Source organism: Carettochelys insculpta, chromosome 5, assembly GCF_033958435.1.
Source record: "Carettochelys insculpta isolate YL-2023 chromosome 5, ASM3395843v1, whole genome shotgun sequence".
NCBI lineage: Eukaryota > Metazoa > Chordata > Testudines > Carettochelyidae > Carettochelys > Carettochelys insculpta.
In genome coordinates this window covers 101178464-101199840 of record NC_134141.1, presented here as the reverse complement: position 1 = coordinate 101199840, position 21377 = coordinate 101178464, and the positions used below count along the sequence as shown (strand labels likewise).

The 21377-nt window shown below is 42.2% G+C and overlaps 2 protein-coding genes across 2 annotated transcripts in view; one reads left to right on the top strand and one right to left on the bottom strand.

Moving 5' to 3' along the window:
* The window catches only part of CCDC152 (coiled-coil domain containing 152), a 30729-nt gene extending 24185 nt beyond the window's left edge, over nt 1-6544 (top strand). The window contains exons 6-8 of the mRNA XM_074995609.1: nt 1504-1631; nt 2933-3019; nt 6155-6544. Of these exons, the coding sequence (XP_074851710.1) occupies nt 1504-1631; nt 2933-3019; nt 6155-6277 (338 nt within the window). The 3' untranslated portion in view covers nt 6278-6544. The remainder of the gene's footprint in view (nt 1-1503; nt 1632-2932; nt 3020-6154) is intronic.
* Nucleotides 6400-20945, bottom strand: SELENOP (selenoprotein P). Its single transcript, XM_074995608.1, has 5 exons — nt 20869-20945; nt 19180-19395; nt 14380-14592; nt 12640-12757; nt 6400-8249 (listed from the first exon to the last, which is right to left on the bottom strand). The coding sequence occupies exons 2-5, from the start codon at nt 19380-19382 to the stop codon at nt 7890-7892; spliced, it is 894 nt and encodes a 297-aa protein (XP_074851709.1). The 5' UTR covers nt 19383-19395; nt 20869-20945; the 3' UTR covers nt 6400-7889.
* Nucleotides 20946-21377: the final 432 nt, after the last annotated feature.

Sequence of the window (21377 nt, the reverse complement as noted above, 5' to 3'; positions counted from 1 at the left end):
CCCTTCCCACCATCCCTGCAACCATTGATTCTTATTTCTGCTCCAAATCTGAAGAAGTGGGTCTTACCCACAAATAAATTTGTTAGTCTTTAAGGTGATGTAGGATGGCTTATTTTCCATCCTTCTTGGGATAGCACTTCCACTGGCTGATCACCAGAAGAAACCAGAACCAGAGGCTCTGCTCAAAGATTTCATACATGGAAATAAAAACTATAATAAAAATGAGTTTTTTTAGCATCTGGTTCTTCTTCATTATTTAATTCATATTTATAATCATTTTCCAATGACCTCATTACAAACAATGTTAAGGAGGAAGTAGCAGCAGCAGTGGCTGGAGCTCCAGGACCCTTTGAAATGCTGCAGCAGCCCTGTGACACTGCTCTGCATGCAGCTCTGATGGTCTGGGAGGGAAGCGGGAGAGAGACCAGGGCTGACTACCTTAAAACCCACTCGTTCTGTCTTTGGCTGTACCCCTTCCAGAGGCATGAAGCTGGGCTCCCTTCCCACCTTGCCTGCTTGCCCACAATGGCTGTCGGTCCCGCTGCACCACGTTTGAGGTCTGTCTTCCTCTCTGAGGGCTTCTGCAGCAACATGTTCTGCAAGAGCACTACTGGCCTGGACTGCCAATTTGGCAGCCGGACAACCAAGAAAAAAGACTAAGAAATCATTGAGCATAGGTTTGGCTTCAGCATTCACAACCAGCTCAATCAGGGATTGCTTTGATGTTTTCAGCATATTGCTTGCAACAGCCTCCAATGTGGGACCAGGTTACATTTCTGATTATGAGCCTGAAACAATAATGTACAGGTCAAAATCACGATAATGGCTTTGAAATAGTCAATTATTTGGGAGACCATTCAACATCTAAAACAATAGTTTTTTTTCATTCCAAACAAAAAACAATAAATTTTAAATATTTTGTGTTTTCCTTTTTTCAATTTGTGTTTTTAGTTGGTTCATGAATTTGTGTTACATTACAGCTTCTGTTGGTTTTGAAGTCTACTCACTTAATAAAATAAATGTTATTGGCTACGTCTACATGAGCCCCAAACTTCGAAATGGCCACGCAAATGGCCATTTCAAAGTTTACTAATGAAGCACTGAAATGGATATTCAGCGCTTCATTAGCATGCGGGCGGCTGCAGCACTTCGAAATTGACACGGCTCGCCGCCGAGCAGCTCGTCCCGAAGGTGCTCCTTTTCGAAAGGACCCCGCCTACTTTGAAGTCCCCTTATTCCCATGAGCTGATGGGAATAAGGGGACTTCAAAGTGGCTGGCGTCCTTTCGAAAAGGAGCCCCATTGGGACGAGACGCGCAGCGGCAAGGCATGTCAATTTCGAAGTGCTGCGGCCGCCCACATGCTAATGAAGCGCTGAATATGCATTTCAGCACTTCATTAGTAAACTTCAAAATGGCCATTTGCATGGCCATTTCGAAGTTTGGGGCTCGTGTAGTCACAGCCATTGATAATTACAATTTTATTGTTATTTTTGTGTTATTAGCTGAACTAAAAGAAGAGGAGCATAAAGAAGAGCTAAAGCAAAAAGAGTTGACAATATTGGACTTAACCAGACAGCTGAGAGCTCTAGATAAAGAGAAACAGAATGAGATAATCAAACTGCAGATAGAGGTATGCACCAATAGGTTTCATAAGTTTAAAGTTTAAAGACCAGACATGCACCTTGGCTAGATTTAGAAGATTGTACTTAAAGGAAAGAGTTGATATTAGTACTTATTAATGTAATTTGAATCATTGAAGTTTTAATTATAGGAGGCAGAACCATGGATGATGTAAATTGCCATAACTCCGTGAGCTTCACCTGAGCTGAGGCTAAGCCCTTCAAAATTGACCAATGTAAAAGATACTGGCTGTGTCTACACTAGCCCCAAACTTTGAAATGGCCATGCAAATGGCCATTTCAAAGTTTATTAATGAAGCACTGAAATACATATTCAGCTCCTCATTAGCATGCGGGAGGCTGCGGCACTTCGAAATTGACGTGGCTCGCTGCCGCATGGCTCGTTCAGACGGGGCTCCTTTTCGAAAGGACCCTGCCTACTTTGAAGTCCCCTTATTCCTATGAGCAGATGGGAATAAGGGGACTTTGAAGTAGCTGGGGTCCTTTCGAAAAGGAGCCCCGTCTGAACGAGCCATGCGGCAGCGAGCCACGTCAATTTCGAAGTGCCGCAGCCTCCCGCATGCTAATGAGGAGCTGAATATGTATTTCAGTGCTTCATTAGTAAACTTCGAAATGGCCATTTGCATAGCCATTTCGAAGTTTGGGGCTAGTGTAGACATAGCCACTGAGATCTTTTCTCTCCACATACATGTGTAACTAATTACCATTAACAAGTGGGGGATACGGGTGTATTTTAAGAATAATATAAATGATGTTTTTGTTTTTGAGCTGGGGAGAATTGTTTTATTGACACCTGTTATCCCCTCTTCTTGAAAATTTTGCCATGTGTTTTTGAGTACCTAGAGATGAAGAAAAATATTGAGAGGTTGTGGCCTTATACAGCAATGCATTGGCAGATATCCATTGATTTCAATGGAGCTCTACATGAACATTAGATTGGGGTGAGCTCTTCTCATGTCAGGACCTAAACTTCGGGTTGGCTTAATTCAGAGCATGCAATGGCTTCTTTTGCTCAGACACACTCTCTACACTTGGGGAAACTCTTCAGCTGGTTCGCAAACAAACATTACAGCCCCTCTGAGTCAGCAGAATCAAGAAACTGAGACAATATTTGAAAAAGGACACTGTCAACTTGTAATCTTATTTGTTTTTATTGGATTACTATGCTAGTTTTAATTTTAAGGTGCAAAATACATGCAAAAAGGTGGAAATTATGCCTATGGTTATTAAAATAATGTTTTCTTCTGTTGCATCAGTGTAAATATAAAGGATTTTTTTCCTTTCTTTTTAGTTCAATGCTAAATTAGCAAGAATTCAGAATAAAACAACAAAATCATATCCAGATACTACAGTCTTGCCTCAAAACATCTATAGAAGGGTATGTGTTTTAGTACCATTTTACTAAAAATGTCTGTGGGTTGCAAATACTGTTGCTGCCATGTGTTCATTTAGGTTGTGGCTATACTAAGCCCCAATGCCAACAGTTTGATGCAAATAAGCAGTCTAGAAAATGCAAAATGAGAGCTCATTTGCATATTTACACAGTTAATGTGCATATTCATGATGTTAATTTGCTTATTCACAGCACAAATCAAGCAGTGTAGACATGGTTATGCTGGGAATTTTTGCAGTAGAACCATGTCCACACTTTTTGATTGCTGCCATAAATATGCAAATCAGACTCATAAATATGTGCATTAGCCTGTCAAATATGCAAATGAACTGTATTTTGCATTTTCGAGCCTGCTTATTTACATCAAACTGTCGGCACTAAGGCTCAGTGTAGACACAGCCCTAGAGTATCTTGCTGATAATTCTGCGTGATATGCAATGTTTTAAATTGCAGCTTGGTTTTAAAAGAGATTTTGTAAAAATGGCAATGTGCTGCTTCGTATTTATTGTGCCACCCTGACTCCAGACCATATTGCTCAATTAACAAGTGAAACAATTGTTTTTCTAACCACCGTCACTTCATATTGAATGTGTATCTGAAAGCTGTGATCTTTCCAGTGTATGTCATCTGCAGCACTAATGATTCTGTCCCAGTTATGCAAGCCCAATGTGTTCAGTGAAGGTGCCAGAGAGAGGCATAATTTGCCCCGACCAAACCACCAGTATCCTGGAAAACTGTCCAGGAAAAAGCAACAGCCAGTGGATTTGCTGACGTGTACATCCCCCAACTAAGGCCCTGATCCAAATCCTGTTGAAGCTTTCTGAATTTCTGTTAATATCGGTTGGGTTTGGATTCAAGCCCTAAGCATTCCAGTCTGTAGCTATCATACGTTACTAGCTATGCATGACATCCAGCCCTACCATCATGGGCTTCCTGCTTTCATTCTGATTATGCTCTTTCCAATGTGATGATTTGTCACTGTTATCCCAGAACCCTTCTGGTGCAGTTTATGGAGTCAGGGGCTAGGGTTAAGATATTTTTATTCGTATTATTATTATATGTCTTAAATTGTTGTAATAACAAACTCTGAAAACTGTAAATGTAGCACCAGGGTATTTTTAAGTATAATGCATTACCTCTTGCTTTAGGGATTTAATTTCAACAACATTTGCATATAACTTTCAAATAAGCTTGAATTTCCTCTTAGATGTTCAATATATTGTGTTAAACTAATATTCATACATAATCATAATCTACTGTTGCTTTCATTCTAATGTAAGGGAGCATCGTGAGATTTCATATTGCTCATATATCGACACAGCACTTAACACTGAATAGTCCTGTTGACGTCAATGGCAGTACTCATGTTTAAAGTTAAATATTTGCATACACTTTTCTAGATTAGGATCCTAAGGCTGACAGAAAGGAGATATTGTGAGAATTATCCTTGTAAACACATATTAGTATGTTCTCAGCATGGGTGGCAGGTAAAGCTGCTGCTTGGGGAGGCAAGATCTCCAGTTTGTGGCCCTGCCCATACTCTACCCTTGCTCTGCCCAGGCCCCGCTCCCTCCCTTCTGTCTCTCTCTTCTCTTGGGTCCATCCCATGAAAGTTCATCACCTAATAAATTATATTGTTAGTCTTTAAAGTGCTACAGGAAAGCTTTTTTGGTTTCCCCTTCTCTGCTCACCTGTTCCAGCCAAATCACTGAACCCAGGTGTATTAAATGACATTTAAAAAAAATAAACAAACAAAAAAACCCCACTCTTCTAAAGTTTCTTTCTAAAGAAAATGGGCATGTTTTTCATTGCATGTCAGATTGTGAAGGCTCGACATTCAGAATTAAAAGCACTAAATTTGGGAATAAATATATTAATCACAGGTTTTTTTGATGTACCCTGCAGTCAGATATTTATTTGCAAAAACTTGTTAAGAGCAAGTCAGCTGTCCTGCTGAATACATCATTAAATGTTAAAGAATACACAGTGCAGCACTCTGTTTTACATTTTCTTAATCAGTATTTCAAAGATGATTTTGTATTTTAAATGTACTCTTTAAGTCTTCATAAAGTAATCATTTCAGATTACTACGTATATAATCCATTGAAACAAAGATATGATTTTAAATTGGTCACAGTAGTTTAATATGTTCATAACATATAGTTCATTGCTTGTAGCAAAAGGGAACGCTAATTTATTTTGTATGACCTCCATAACAATAAACATGTTTATAAAATTTCAACGTATATTTATGTTCAAAGTACGTTCCTAAAGATTTTAGGCATAACAAAGGATTTTATATCTTACTAAGGTACTGATTTTGACAGAGAGTTCTCTTAAAACTAGTTCATCAAATAGACGAAAGGAAGCTCATTTGTCCAGCTATCTGGAAGAAAGGGGATGTCGTCCCTTTAAGGGCTCTTTTCAACAGGGAGAGTGAAAAGAAAGCAGGGATACAAAGGAAGACTTAGGAAGCAAGTTTTTGTACAACAGGAATTAAAATATGTATTTTAGATAAGGGTGGTCTTTTGAAGGATTTATTTTAAAAAACTATGTATCTGAAGATCTAAGCACTTAAGGCTAAAACTGAATAGTCAGACTGTGCATCTAAAAAAACTGTGCCAGGATTTTTAGAGACATGATTTTTATAATCTTCAGCAACAAAATAATGAAATGTTTAAAGCAAATTTTAAATAACTTTTTGTCAGTAAATTCTGAAATGGAGAGTAAATCCTTCTGGATTGACACGTCTGTCAAATGACTTCATTACCACTTACTGCTCTTCCACAGCCTCAGTGTTATGCTAATAGGTCTGGCAAGCTGGAAAGCTTTTCGCTTTTAAGTTAAGAAGACCCATTTTGTGGGAAGACTTACAAAGCTTTAATATCTTGCTGTGGGAGACTGCAGGAACCATCAGAATGGGGAAAGGAATAGGGGAGTGGCTGAGCACAAGACCCTGGGAAAGCATTGTCTTTCCTTGTCTCTTATACCTGCTGCCCAAGGTTCTCAGTATTGTAGGTAGAATACTTTTCATTAGTAACAGCATGTGGTATGGGTACACCCATGCTGTATTTCAGTTTTAAACTTTAATTACCAAAACATTTATTTATATTTCCATAGAAACTTCAGCATCTCCAGGAGGAAAAAAACAAGGAAATTGAAATTCTCCGTAATACTATCAGAGATTTAGAGCAACGACTCAGCAGTGGCCCAGGTTCCCTCCTCAAACGGAGGCGGTTTTGAGAAGAACTTTGAACATGCAATATTGAAATGGTTTCTTGAGTTAATACATATGAAATATTTATTATAAATGTAGTAGCACAAGCTATGTGTTTGGAAAATGAAAACAAAATATAAGGCAACTCTGGAATGCCATCTACTTTTATTGAAAATTCCTTTCTCAAATATACCATACATCTATGTTCTCTTTATATTCAGTGTTGCGTTCTTGCTTATTAGCATTCACCATAAAAATATTCAGGTTTTGTAGGAGACAGTTTCCCTATGAAACCATCATTAACTATGGCATGTGCTTCCAAAGCATTCACCTCTAGTCTCTCTTTTACTTCCAGGATCCTTCAAATTAAACACTACACCATTTTCAATTCAGTTAAGATAGTCAAGTTGTAAGACTAACTACACCAAGAGACACTTTATACAAGTTTCATTAGTAAGTCACATTAATAACCTATCTATCTATATATGGCTAAATTTAACCCTGATATAAATAGGAACAATTCAGTGACAGCTGTGTTTGCTTATATGAGGACTGAATTTGATCCATAGCTTTGTTTCACACACTGATTCCACATCAAGATCTACTAATACTGCCCTTATACCCATGCAGAAATACCCTTGCAGAATCCTATTTTTCAGTAGGGCTCCACAAAGGTACGCAGGCCCTTGCTATAGGATTCTGATAGTATAGTAGTATAAGAATATCAAAAAGTACAAAAAGCTACTACTTTTGAACAAAGCAGATTTTGGTATATAGCTTTCAGCTGAAATAAAACATTGTTAAGGCGAGTTGCTCTTGAATAATCTGTTTATATGCAGAAAAACAATATGTTTAGATCACATGTGTAGCTCTTTTTTTAGTTGAGAAAAAATGAGCTTTTAAATATTTTCCTGTTCTTCATAAATCAGTAATAAAACATGATTAGAATGTCTGTTCTGGTTTTCTTCTATTCTTGTTTGCTAAACATCAAACAGATGCCCCTAGGTTATAGTTTATGCATCTGTCCTCATTAATGCAAGCAGAATATTAGGAGAGAAACAAGACAGACAAGCTAATCAAATACTGTAGACAACCTGCAACTGGCACTGAAAAAACAAACTGTGGTTTAAGTAATTTACTTTGAACAAAAACACACAACCCTTTTTGGATGAGATGGTAATGCACATCAAATTGTTTACAGTTTTATATTTTAACTTCTCTTTGCTTTTCAATTTTCTGTTTCGGGCATTAATGTGATAAATTTGAAGCACATTACGACAAGCTGTATTACAATTAAATTAATTCAAATTGAAGGGCTCTTCCCTGCTGGTAAAATGTTTAGTTTGTTTCTCATGCTCAGTTTCCTGTGTTTGCTTCTCACTGTCAGGTGTCTGACATTTTATGATCATCTGCTGCTGGTGGATGTCAAGCAGCTGTGGGCAGACGTCACTGTCAAGATTCAGTGATAGTCTGTGCTAACAGCTGGCCATGTCACCTGCAGGAAGATGGGAGCTCTCCCCGACAGTGTCAGGCGGCTACATTTCCTGATTCTTCAAACAACAGGTGTCGTCAGTGTCAACATCAGCTACTAGATGCTGATTGTGACACTTTCTGCCAGTTTCAGGTTAACTGATTGCTTCAACTGGCAGTTCTATTTTTTCAAGGCCTCTTAGCTTCTGTAGGACCCTTCCCCCGTTCTCTTGGAGCACCAGTTCCTACACTTTGTTGGGTACGATTCTGACCCTGTCTGTTGTGACCCACAACCCTGTTGTGATGCTGACTGCTCTCATGGGAATGATGTCTCCGAGTTGCAGCTGAATCATGTTGATTCTGATCTTCTGGACGCTGGCCCCCTTCCTGGTGGTGGTGCCTGTGTCGATGATGTCTATGTTGACTGTGATTATGTGAATGGTGGTTGTGTGGCTTTGGAGCTTCTTCAGCTGTCTTTTCATCTGTTGACTGAGATATGTTTTTGCATATGTCTTCAACAACTGGGGTCTGGAAAATACAAGTTCATACAACAGATATACACCCATCTGAAGTAAGCAAGGGTTAGTGTTAAAAACGCAATTAACTGATGACACTAGTACAGTAACTGAACATAAAGGCTTAAACAAATCAGATCTTAAATACTGGCCTTGTATTCATGTTCAGCTTACCCTTTAAAAAATGCTTTTGAAAGCTGCAGCTGCACCATGAAGAAATGAAGGGCTACGTTTTGTTGCAGTAGGAAGTAATGTGACTGCAGCAGGGCATCCTGCATTTCAGCTCCCAGCATTCAAGAGAGTGGAATACCAGTGAGACTCAAGAGAGTGCTGGGACTGTGCAAAAGATGCTCTCATCAGATGTACGTTGGCAAGGAGAAGGAGAAGCAGAAGCAGATCAGGTGGCTGGGGGAATTTCTCAGCATTTTAAGGCGTATCGTAAGTTACTGCTCCCCAGTGCAGAAGAAGAGCTGGAGAGGAAGCGCGCCTCTGAGTGGTTCCTCTGAGGCATCGTATCTCCATATGTCCCTAAAGTGCATTATTCATATACTCTGCCACTTACTTCAGGCTGGCTGTGTCTTTGTGACACAATTTAGCCCTAAGTTACTGTGCCAGCAGAGCAACTATGTATACTGGGCTGCATATCTCAAGTTGTATTTAGCTTTCCAGCTAAGCTCAATAGAAACTCCTGGTTTCACAGCCTGAAACTTGTGAAGGACGTCAAGTTTAAGAAAGAAATTTACTTTTGTTATGAACTTGTTTTCTGCTACCTGGTTAATATTTACCTGAAACAGAGTAATGCAGCTGTTTATAAAAAAGGTGAGAGAACTGATTGGCTCAGGTAAAAAAAACCATGAAACCTCTCCCTTTTTCACAGGGTCATTGAGTTGAATCCTGCCCACTTTAATAATGCTGCGTCAGTGGAATATTAGTGAGACCAGGTGGGCTACATAGCATCTGGTACAGGAACGATGAACGAAAAACCAAGACCTGGTATGTGGCATAATGGATGGTTCGAATAGGAGAGGCAGACCCCGCAGAGAAGGGGAGATGATATAGTAGATTGGTGTGGAGCTCGTCTACAGAAACTAAGCCACTCTGCACTGGACAGGGAAAGATGGAAAGAAATAGGGAAAGAGGATAGGAATAAGGGGATTTCAACATTTGCAGGGTCCTTTCGAAAAGGACCCCCATGTAGATGAGCCACGTGCAAGCAAAACGCAGCACTTTCGAAGTGCTGCAGCTGGCAGCATGCTAATGAGGCACTGAATATTCATTTCAGCAACTCATTAGTATTCTCCGATTTGGCCATTAGCATGGCCATTTCAAAGTTTTTCCTAAGTGTAGACACAGCCAAGGAAATCTAGCCTCTATTGATCAGTATATTCCACGGATTTGTCATAAACAGGGCAAAAAAAGCAGGTGCCGATAGCACCCATGTTTTAAAGCAGGATTCTGTTGATACGTTCGTTTTTATGATATTTTACTTTCTACGATGTCCACAAAATCCCAGTCGTATTTTTTGTAAATAGGTATTAACCAGTCAAGGAGGAAATTAAAAATATCAACCAAGGAAGGTTAGTTAAGTTGGTCCCAATAGGGAATGTCAATATTTTAAACATGAAAGTAGTACTGAAAGGAAATTGTTCATGTTCAATTTAACTGCACGGGATGCTGAATCAAAGGACATTTAAATATGTCAGTAAGAATCTTTCTACTAAGTTCAATGACTGCTGGACTGTAGGATGCTTACATTAAAATTCTACCTAATCAGAATATCTGTACGTAGTGTTGTCATAGCCATGTTGGTCCCAGGATATTATGGAGAGAGGGTGGATGTGTAGATTACTTCACCCACTTTGTCTAATAAGAATATTTTCATTCTGAGGCGCCATTGAATCAATCAACGTGTAGATTTAATGAGTCACTCAACATTCCTGAGGTTCCACCAGCTTTGCTGGAAAATTGAACAAGGAAACAACTTAGCTGAAACACGATGGTGTTGGTCAGCTTTCATGAGTGGGTTAGGTAAATTTCCTGCTACATTTTAAAATAATCGTCATCTATTTATGTATCTAAAATAACACTGCCCGGTTTTGTTCATTTCTTTCCCCCATTGTAGCGTGTGAGTGACTAATACACACCACTGTACTCCGCACAAACATAGGCATTTTCTAGCTCTCGCTGTAAATTTCACAGTGAAAACAGTGTTCTGACTGGTGCTCTGTTACACACTGCACTTGGCACTGCAGCTGTTGTACAATGGCTTCCCTGTAAGTTCCTTCTGTTCTATTCAAGCATCTATTATTGAAAGGTATGTCTATGCTGCAGCGGGGAGCGTGTTTGCCTGCTCAGGTGGATAGACACACGCTAACCGTGCTTGAGTTGAAGTACGAACCTGCCTGGACTAGCCGAGTGGGCTAGCCCAAGTCACTGGCCACGCTACCACTGTCTACACTGCTGTTTTTTGCATGCTAGCTTGAGCAGTGAGAGTTTATTTTTGTCTGGCTGACCTGGGAAGCAGTCTCCTGGCGGCAAGCCTGGGCATACCTTCAGGGATCACAAAGCAGACTAGCGAAAGGCAGAAAGATAAGAAAACAAAAGTACACGGGATTTTTGTAAGCGCACTAAGCAATCTGACATATTGTAAAATGCTAAGTGCTTCCTGTTAGTTAATTTTTCCACTCTAATTAACTTGTGTGTCCTTTCACTATGAGATGGCTGTCCAACTGCACAGCCCAGCAGGCATCATATTCAATAACCAGATGCAAAGAATGGACACTGGCCCTTTCACTGCTTATGAACTAGCAGCACAAGCATTGGTTACATTATGCACATCAGTAGATACTTAAGGTTAATGGGTAACATCGTAGGCTCACTAAAGTCAATGATTTCAGTAAGATCAGAATTTCACCCAGGAGGGTAAACCCTCAAAATACGCGATTTCGAGTTCCGCTTAACTCAGATTAATGTGAGTTAAGCACAACTCAAAATCTCACTCCCCCGGCCCTGGCTCAACCCACCCAACCCCATCCAGCCCCACTCACTACCCGCACATGGCTCTGGCTCACTCCCCACCCCCAGCTCTGGCTCACCATTCCATGCACATGGCTGTCTTGACACCCCCCGCCCCGGCCCTGGTTCAAACCCCCCACCAGCTCACCATCAGAGCACAGCTCTGGCTCACAGCCCTACATGCAGCTCCAGCTCAGCCCTCCCCACCTTGCTTCAAACCCCCCACCCATGGCTCTGGCTCACACGCCCCCACCCCTGCACACAGCTCTGGCTCCTGCTCACCACCCCACACACGGCTCCAGCTCAGGCCCCCTGACCCCAATTCAAACCCCCCACCAGCTCACAACCTCAGCATGGCTCTGGCTCAATTCCCCTTCCCCGGCTCAAACCCACCGCTCGCGGCTCCGGCTCACCACCCCATGCACGGCCCTGGTTCAACGCTCCCTCCCTAGTTCAAACCCCCACAGTGCATGGCCCCGGTTCAAACCCCCCTGGCCCCAGTTCAGCCTCCTGCAGCCCAGCCCACCACCCCCACCCCTGTTCAATTACCCACCCGGTGCACAGCTGCAGCTCAATTCCACCCTGCCCCTCGCAGCCCTAGCTCACCCCAGGCTTAACCCCCATGCACTCCACCCATGGCCCCAACCCATTGCTAGGCTTAACCCCCCCAACTGCCCCTCCACCCCGGGACTTACCTTTCAAAAGGAGCTCCAGGTGCTCCTGCTGCTTCCCTGGCTGCAGAACTTGTGTTCCGCTGGGAAAAAAAGCCACCCCTGACTTACGCGAAATCCAAGTTATGTGAGGGTGTGTGGGAACAGCACCCTCGTGTAAATCAAGGGACTACTGTATATTCAAATTACACATCCAATTGCCATTTACGTCAATAAAGCTACGTTTTCACCCATATCATTTAATGGTAAAACTGTCATTGGTTTCAGCAGCACCAAGATCATGCCCAAAATCAAATTAAAAAATGCTCAAAATAAATCAAATGTGACATTTTACAGAGCTATTACGGATCATTTCAAACATGAAGTATCAAGGGAATCAGATAAATAATTAAGCTAATTAGAATGACGAGAATCTCAGAATTCTATTGGTTTTCAGCTTGCTGATTGTATATACAACTAGATAAATGGAATTCACACCCAAATCAGGATTTAGCTGTGTCAAAATGATATATACTTTTTACAAGAGGGCAGCAATTTAGTCATCATAGTTCAATCTATTTTGAGCTCAAGTTGATCCATTTTGAAAAATGTGTAACAAAATGCTTATTGAATGAGAAGCCATAAAGTGGCCCGGTTGGTGAACAATGCCTTTTGGGCTTGATCATTAGAAAAAGAGTTCCTTTAAAATGTTATCTAACAATAAAATAAGGAAAGTACCATATAAGAGCAATTTCCACACTTGTATTCACAGTATGCAATCTTAATAGCATCTTCCACATATCGGAAACTCAGGAAGCTGTAAGGCAGACCAAGATGATACACCAGACGGCCACACCTAACAAGAGAAGGAGATTTACAGTTATACCAAAAAAAAAAAAACTATCACTATTATAATTTATTATATTATTGTACTTCCCAGAAGACTTAGTCATAGAACAGGGCTCCATTGTGCTAGGTGCTTTACAGACATAGACAGAAAGATGCACTCAGTCCCCAAAAACTTACAAACTAAATATCTCTAATGCACAGTTTCAACATATTAAAAAAGTCTACTTTTTTCCGATTAAAAAAGATCCTTTCCTTACCCCCAACTCTGTGTGAATAAAGACTATGGGCCAAGTCCTAGGAATGCTTTCAACAACAGCATAAAAGCAGTTGTACATCTGCATATTTATACACAGGGTAGCAAGGATAACAGCAGCTGAAACACCATGCACACGTTCCTCACTAGGAAAAAGATCATTGCAGCTAGTCCTCACAGCTTGCCAGGGAGAGGAATTTAGGGGTATAGTGCACCGCTCTGGATGAAAACTCCATGTGCTGACAGAAGTGGTGAGTTATACCTGCCCTCATCTCCATGCTGCAAGAAAAAGCATGATCAGACGGGGCTGAGGTTTAGTTCCTCAAACTTAGGAGGTTTTCGCCTTAGCAAGATATAGGCATTTGGACTTTTCTCTGTTCCCCAGGATTTGGCTGTTGACACAGTAAGAGTATGCAAAGCCAGAGTATGCAGCCCTATTCTTACGTGGCTGAACCCAAATTCATACTTTATACAGTAAAGCCTCCAGATACACCCAGGTGCAGGGTAGGGAGGAGATCTCTCTGTCAAAAGGAAACAGAGCTGGCAGAAGCCAGCTCTTCCCCGAGGGCTGTGGGGGCAGGGGCTAGGGGGGCTCCAGCGTCTGCCACGCGTCCCAACCCCAACCCCTGCAGACCCGACTCCAACCCCACAGACCTGGCTCAACTCCACCCCCTCATCCCCTCCTGCAGCCCTAACCCAACCTAGGCTTAACGCCCCCCCGCCCCCCAAACCCAACCCACTTCCCAAGCCCCTGACTTATGTGAATTTCGGGGTACACGAGGGTTGCTTACCTTGGGGGATTACTGTACAGATATTGGCCTATGATAGTGTTAACTCATTTGCATAGTGATTTCTTTTTCAAAGAATCCTATTATAAGCAGCACCAAAAATTTCTTTCTACTCAAACCCACAGATGTCTAAATGGATTTACCCCTTTTCCTCACACTAACAGCCTTTTAGACTCAGACTAAGTATGCTGAATCAATTTTCTGTATAAATCAGGCTCAGAATCAGTTGCCATAATGTTGTATGAATATTAAAAATAAGCATGTGTGATTGGGATCCTGGAATGAAATTCTGCTGTCAGGTACACTGACGTAAATCCAGAGTAACTGCTCTGAAAAAAATGAAGCTATGTCAGATTTACACTGATTTTTAAATAACAGCAAAATTTGGGCCATATTTGTCAGTCTCTAACTGTAAAAGGTGAAAGGTTTTACTTCATTTAATGGCATTTAGAAAAGCGGAATATGACGCATTTTCTATGAGAAAAAGGCCTATTGGCACGGAAATGAGACAACGCACCTGTTGGGTTACAAAATACAACAGTGGAAACTTACGGAAATCACTTTTAAATTGCTCCTTTATATACAGACCTGTCATAGATAAGAAAATCATCTTTGTTTCCATTTAGGGTAGTCCAGACATCAGTTTGCTTCTCATCCTGCTGGTACACAGCAATATTCTGTGAAACTTTCTCTCTCAGTGTGGGAAATTTCAGCTGGGATTGAATTCCTTGATGATTAACAATCACGTACGAGATATTGACCAATCCTTCGTACTCTAATTTCACTCTCAGGTCTTCCAAACTGATGGAGACATTTTTAACAAAATAAAAACCTTTAGTCAGATTTCTCTTGAGAAATGAGAAGTTTGTTTTTTCCACTGGACATTGGTTTTACAGAACAATGATTTGCCTTGAGTAATCTGAGGGTGAATAATTACAGTCCTTCCACGGGCATCACCGATTGTAATGACTGCTTGACCTCAGTGGGAGTGTTACCATTGTTATCAGTGTCCTTTGTATCATGCCTAGAATTGGAGCCTGTAACAGTACACAGTGTAACACTATCCGATCCTTTGATATATTTCATGCACATAGGTAAAGCAAATGCACTCATGTAATTGGTCTTTCCATTTCAATTCCTTTGTTTCTATTACTGATATAGGTTTAGATATTTAATCTAATGGCTGTGACTGAGGGTGGAGCTAATGGATGTAACTGATTAGAGACCAAAAACTGATGTGTCATTTGCATGCATGTACAATCCAGACAGTGCTTGAGTATAGATCATGGTTTCCCAAACTGGGGTTGGGGCATGAAGAAGTTCTGGGGGGGATGCGTGAGGCAACCCAGCCCCTCCCCCTTCATTCCTCCTACTCCATGAAAGAGCCAGCCTTTACTTCCAGCTCTCAGCTGGTGGGTGACCCGGCACGGCTGCTATAGAAAGCATGCTGCTGGCAAAGACCCAGGTGGAGATAGGTTGCCTCCTGCAAAGGAATGGGGGTTGAGGGGGAGGGAAGAGGAGGGGGAGGATGGGGTTAGATGGGGGCTGGGGAAGCCTGGCTTGGGGGAGGGGAGGGAGATGGATAAGAGCAGGGGGCTGCTGGTGCCTGGTTTTTGGGGAGGGGAGGGGCTCAGGTGGGTGGCTTGTGGGGCTTGGGCAGCTGGCCCCGGCTTGGGCTGTAGGGCAGGCGGGCGGCTGGCCTGCTGTCTGGGTGGGCAACTCAGGCAGCTGGTGGGCGGCTGGGCAGCTGGCCCCAGCAGCAGGTGGGTGGGCGGGCAGCTCTGGCAGCACAGGGATCAGGTGGTGGCCAGCTGGTGTGAGCAGCTCTGGTGGCTGGCCCAGGGCTCAGGCAGCTGGCCAGCTGGGGCTGAATGAGGCATCCGCAAGGTGGGGGCTGTGCCGTTAGCCTGGCCGGTCCATAGTCAGCCTCCGGGCTGGGATGCAGCCCACACAGTGGCTGGCACCCCAGCCAGGGCTGCAGCTGGTCTCTGCAGGGCCTGGGTCTCTGCCAGCAGCCCATTCAGGGCAGAGCTGGTGCCCATGGGGCCCAAGCCATGTGCAGCATGGGGCTGGAAGCAGTTGTCACAGCCTGTGGCTGGGCTGGTGTCAGCCCAGAAGGGGTCAAGGTTCAGCAGGAGATAAGGGGGCCCCAAGACTGGCAGAGGATACTAAGGCTTCGGCAGTTGGCGTGTGGCCCAGGGCGGGGTGGCATGGCACCATAGAGTCTGTTATTTGCTATTTTCCAGACAACTTTTCTGGCAACCCCATTCATAAATTAGTACGCAATCCGTTGATGTTGATACATTGCCAGAAGTATTGCAAGAACCAGCACTCAAAATAAAATATGATTCAAGTGCAACCGAATTCAAAAACTCAAGCGTGGAGGAACTTTGGATAAAATATTTCCCACTGTACTTGAAAGCTGGGGAAGAAGTGCTACGTATTGTAAATATTTCCCCGTCAAAAAAGCCTTTCAAGTTTACTCACATTGAAAATGAAACGAAGAAATCGACGGGATGTCAAAAATGATTTGCATTCTGCATGTTTATCTTTCAAACCTAGGGTTTCCTAACTTGTGAAAAAAAATGCAGCATCACCCTTCACATTAGGTTCATTTTGTTTCTGCTGTTTCTGATGTTAAATTACATTTTTATTACATTTTTGGGCCAAGAAAAACTATTCATGCTTATTTATAATTTTAAATAACATTTATGTCAAGTTTTTGTGTGTATTTTAAATTACGAATTGAATTTTTTGTCAAAAGGGGGTTGGATGATGGTAAAGAAAACGTGGCGGGGCGTGAAGGTCTCTCAAAATATCAAAAGGTGGGGGCATGGTGCTGAAAAGTTTGGGAACCACTGGGCTAGATGACTAAGAGGAGGTATCCTTATTCAGATGGGGGGGAAATACATTTAAAATGATAGCCTACAAGGAAGGCTTCTAACTTTACCACTCTCTTGGAAGATATAACAGCTACTAAAAAGGCCAGAAATAGGATATAGTAGCCATTGGCACAAAGGAGGAAACAGAACTTAATGCAGGATGAGGGTATTTACTAATGGTCTTCTTTAAAAATTACAGGTTAAGCAAATTATTTTCCCTAAATGTAATGGAAGAGTTCCATCTTTAATATATATATAGTGACGATGTGGTCATACTTTCCTACCCTACTGAAACGGATGTACAGTGTTCTTTAAATGTGTTTGCTCTGTAAACTGATTGAACACATTATTAGCTACAATAAAAACTAGTTCTTTTTCTATCCCAAGAGTCAGAAATCCTCTGCGTCCATTATAAAATTTGGTTTTCAAGAGTCAAACTCTACTCCACTGAAATTAGTATCAAAACTCCCATTGGCTAAATTGGGTCAGAATCTCTTCCCTACTTTTGGAAATCCAATTCTTGAAAGGCTCATAAGGACCATTATAATACTAGAATGATGCAGCCTATAGAAGGGCTTTAAAGGAGTCAAGCTGTGAAACCAGCTGTGTCAGTTTTCAACTCCAAGTGAGTTCATAGCTGCAGTATGAATCCAAGTTGTGATCAAGATGAGCTGCTTGACTCCATGCTAAAGGAAGTGTCTGGCTCTTTCTGTTGTTACTGATTTGGTGGGGGGGGACATGTTCTGGAAGTGCCCACAGACCTATCCCTACTGAGCTAGGGACTTTATGAGCATGTAAAAAGATGGGCTCTGTAATCCTTGGCCTATCTCCTACAAGTGTTCCTCTATTCAGATGGGGCAGGGGGAATACATTAAAATACCATAAAGATAATTCATCTTGCATAAAAAGTATTCATCCTACATATGTTTTTAGGTACAGCTTACCTTTGCTGATGTCAAAAAGAGAGTGAAACATAAAGATCTCTCTGTTTCAGGTAGTTTTTTTACAAAATGTGAGAAATATGATTTTACTCAGCTTCGATATCTCTGCAACAGCCAAGGAGACAGCAAGAGCAGCAATTTGAGAGGCCTAGTGAATCTCAGGTCAGCCCTGTATCTTCTCTTTTAACAACTCAAGCAAATGTGCTGTACTTCAACCAGCTGTTTACAATGAAATTTGGTGCTGCCTGCATTCTGCCTGATTTCTAGCAATGAAGGGCTAGAGCTTGGGTGTAAATGATGGCTGTGCAAGAAGACAGACCCTGGAGAATCAAGTCAACTGATGACATGATGGAAAGGTGTGCCCATGAATGGATGAAGCTGATCACACATTGCAAATGAAATGAAGACAGTTGAAAGTTAGGGCTGGGATTTGCAAAGGAGCCTGAAGGAATAAGTGTCTTTGAAAACCTCAGCCCTTACGCTTCATTCTGATTTCAGCGAGATCTTTCTTTTCTTATAGAGGCCAGTTTTGTATTGAGAGCATGATCAAGGCTTTAAAGAGTAGCCAGGCTGGCTACTAGCTTCCAAATATATTGCTATTTTCTTTTGTACTCTGTTGTTTACCATTACTGATGGCGGGATTACTCTCGGAGATGAGTAATGCTTGGCAAACTCTGTAGGATCAAGTTCTAAATCACATATCAGTGGGAGTACGGTTCTGGAAGAACTGTTTCTGCTGGGTTTCTTAGGGTTCATTTGCATTCGTGGGGCATAAGTTCTTAAATGTCTATTTTGGGTTTTGATTTCATTCACTAAGCTTTGGTTATTGTTTATATGTATATGAGTGTAACTGGAAGATGGCAGAGCTTTTAAATGGTGGCTTCATCTCCTGGTGAATACTGAGGAGGTGATTAAAGAAACTGAGTCACAGGCACGAATTTGTCCCTCTAAGGCCGTGTCTACACTAGCCCCAAACTCCAAAATGGCCACGCAAATGGCCATTTCGAACTTTACTAATGAAGCGCTAAAATGCATATTCAGCGCCTCATTAGCATGTGGGAGGCCATGGCACTTCGAAATTGACGCGGCTCGCTGCCGCGCGGCTCGTCCCAACAGGGCTCCTTTTCGAAAGGACCCCGCCTACTTCGAAGTCCCCTTATTCCTATCTGCTCATGGGAATAAGGGGACTTCAAAGTAGGCGGGGTCCTTTCAAAAAGGAGTCCCGTTGGGACAAAATGCACGGCGGCGAGCCACATCAATTTCGAAGTGCCGCAGCCACCCGCATGCTAATGAGGTGCTGAATATGCATTTCAGCGCTTCATTAGTAAACTTCAAAATGGCCATTTGCGTGGCCATTTTGAAGTTTGGGGCTAGTGTAGACACGGCCTAAGAGCCTGACTCAGTCAATGGCCCTGCACCCGTCAGAGGTCCTGTTTGGTACACAAGCCGGTGAGGAAACCATAGATATGTTAAAGCTTTGCATACATGTAGTAACTAACTAGCTCAACTTTAAAAACTACTCCATACGATTGTCAGATATACTTGGAAGACAGAAATGTCCTTACCTGGAAGCCTGCAGCAGGCACAAGTATCAGCTAGCTTGCAGGAGCGCTACCACTGTCACTGAGCCCCTAGAATTCAACATCGGACTGTGCTCCCCAATTTGCCATTCTGGGGGTTCTTTACAACGGGCATTTGAACCCTGGCTCTCTGTCCCTCCTCCTGGGAGGAGACAGAGAACCAGGGCCAAACCCAGCCTTCCCCACATGGCTGGGCTTCTGCTGCAAATGAGAGAAAAAACAAAAGAAATGAGGTACTTGTACACATTACATGTTGTAATTCTCATAACAAAACCAGCAGACCATTATCTCCCTGGGGCTCGCACAGGAAGTAAGCTCAGAATTTGGCCCACTATGTTTATTGGCAATTTCCCTCCGATTCCATGGAAAATACGAACACAATGGGTAAACTTGATATTTTCTGAACTGAAAACAGGACAACCTAAGTACGCCGACCTGCCGGGTGACCCTGCACTTTAGTTAAACAAACTGAGACATTCCCTATTCCTATCAAACTGCAATTTTAATGGCTGGAGACCTGACTCCCCGTCGGCTGCTTTTCACTTCTTTGTGCAATGGTGGTGTGCCAGTTTACACTAGGTGGAGATTTGGATCATCGGCCCAAATCAACATGGGGTGTAATTCATTGACTTCAAAGTAGTTGCCCCAGGGGTATATGTTGGCTCATAGCAAATACTATAAAAACTGAGAACACAATGAAAGAGTCCAGGATTTTTAGAGGACTCTCTTTCACAGTTGGCTCTTAGCCAGAAAAAGCTCTAAATTATACAGCTACTAGAGAAAATTGAGCAACAAGGAGGAGGAAATGAAAAACCCAGAGTTTCAGGATTCCCAAAATCTCACAAAACCTCCTACATGAGCTCAGAGCCATCTTCATAAAGCAGGAGGAACAGTGTAAAAATCTCTCTTTTTTCCAATGGTATCTTAACACAATACTCTTTGGCTTATTGAGTTTGGGAACCATGAGTTAAAAAGGAAAGAAGCTGGAAAACGCTTTTCCTCCTCCCAAACTGCAGGTTTGTGTTGGTATCCCACTGCCTCATTGACAACAGAATCTGATCAGACAATCAGTTGTGCTCTGTGATGTAACATACATAATACATGGAATATAGACAAATAATGTGTTTTCATCAGTCCCCAAGCATTCCAATGCAAGGAAAGTTTTGTATTACTGAGTTCACGCAGACAGACAAAAATGTGGCAAACCAGACATTGTCAGACTCCATAATTCCTAACTTTTCTTTGCTCCAGTTCTGCAGAAGCAATCTGGTCAAATACGTTAGTGATGAAATTATGAAACCATTGACTTCACTGGAGCTCAAATTTTGCTCTAGGTCTCTGCCCACACTTGGGGAACTGCAATCCCGTCAGGTGATTCTCTTGCAGACTTGTACAAACTTCGAGACGTGCCAGCATTGTAGTTCCATGACCTCAGCTTTCTGCAGTTTTGGCACACAGAGCTCAGCAACAGCTTGCCCAGTCCCACAGACTGGAAATAAGTTTTGTTTTGAATTACGCCTTCTTCTATATTCACTTTTTATAAAAGCCCTTTGAGATGGTTTCAGACGTAACTTTCTAGCTTCCCAATCAAACTCTACAACCAAAAAAGCAAATGCGTTGCAAAACCAGAAATCACAATGGTATTTCATAGCAAAACAGCCACTTGCCACTTACCCCTTTCCCTCTTTCTTTGGCTGCTCTGCTTTCCAGAAGTAAACAGCCTCAACAGCTGCCGCTTTCTGGTATTTATACTTGCCTTGTTTATCTCACTTCCCCAGTGTGGTTCAAAGTTCAGGGAGCTCATTGGGAACGACCTTGCAAGCCAAGCAAAGCCTTTTAGCTAAAGCAGCCAAAAAGCTGCTTGATTAACTGGCTGAAAGTAACAATCATTTATCATTCACCTGGGAGGTATTTTTATACAAACACGAATATCAGGTTCTGCAGTTTGCCAACCACCCCAGTGACTTGGAGGCAGTGGTACAGTCAGAGAGGGAGGACGGCTTGATAATCACATTCTTTTCCTAACCGACTCCAGACTTTAGAGCGGAAAATTTATATACACATTTGCAGAGCCAGCAAGTTTTGCACTCATATCATTTGGCTCTGACTTGTCCTAGGCTGTGAGGTGCCCTGTCCCAGTAGGTGTATAACGGTAGCTTTCCTTGTGAAAAACTCTTGTCAGT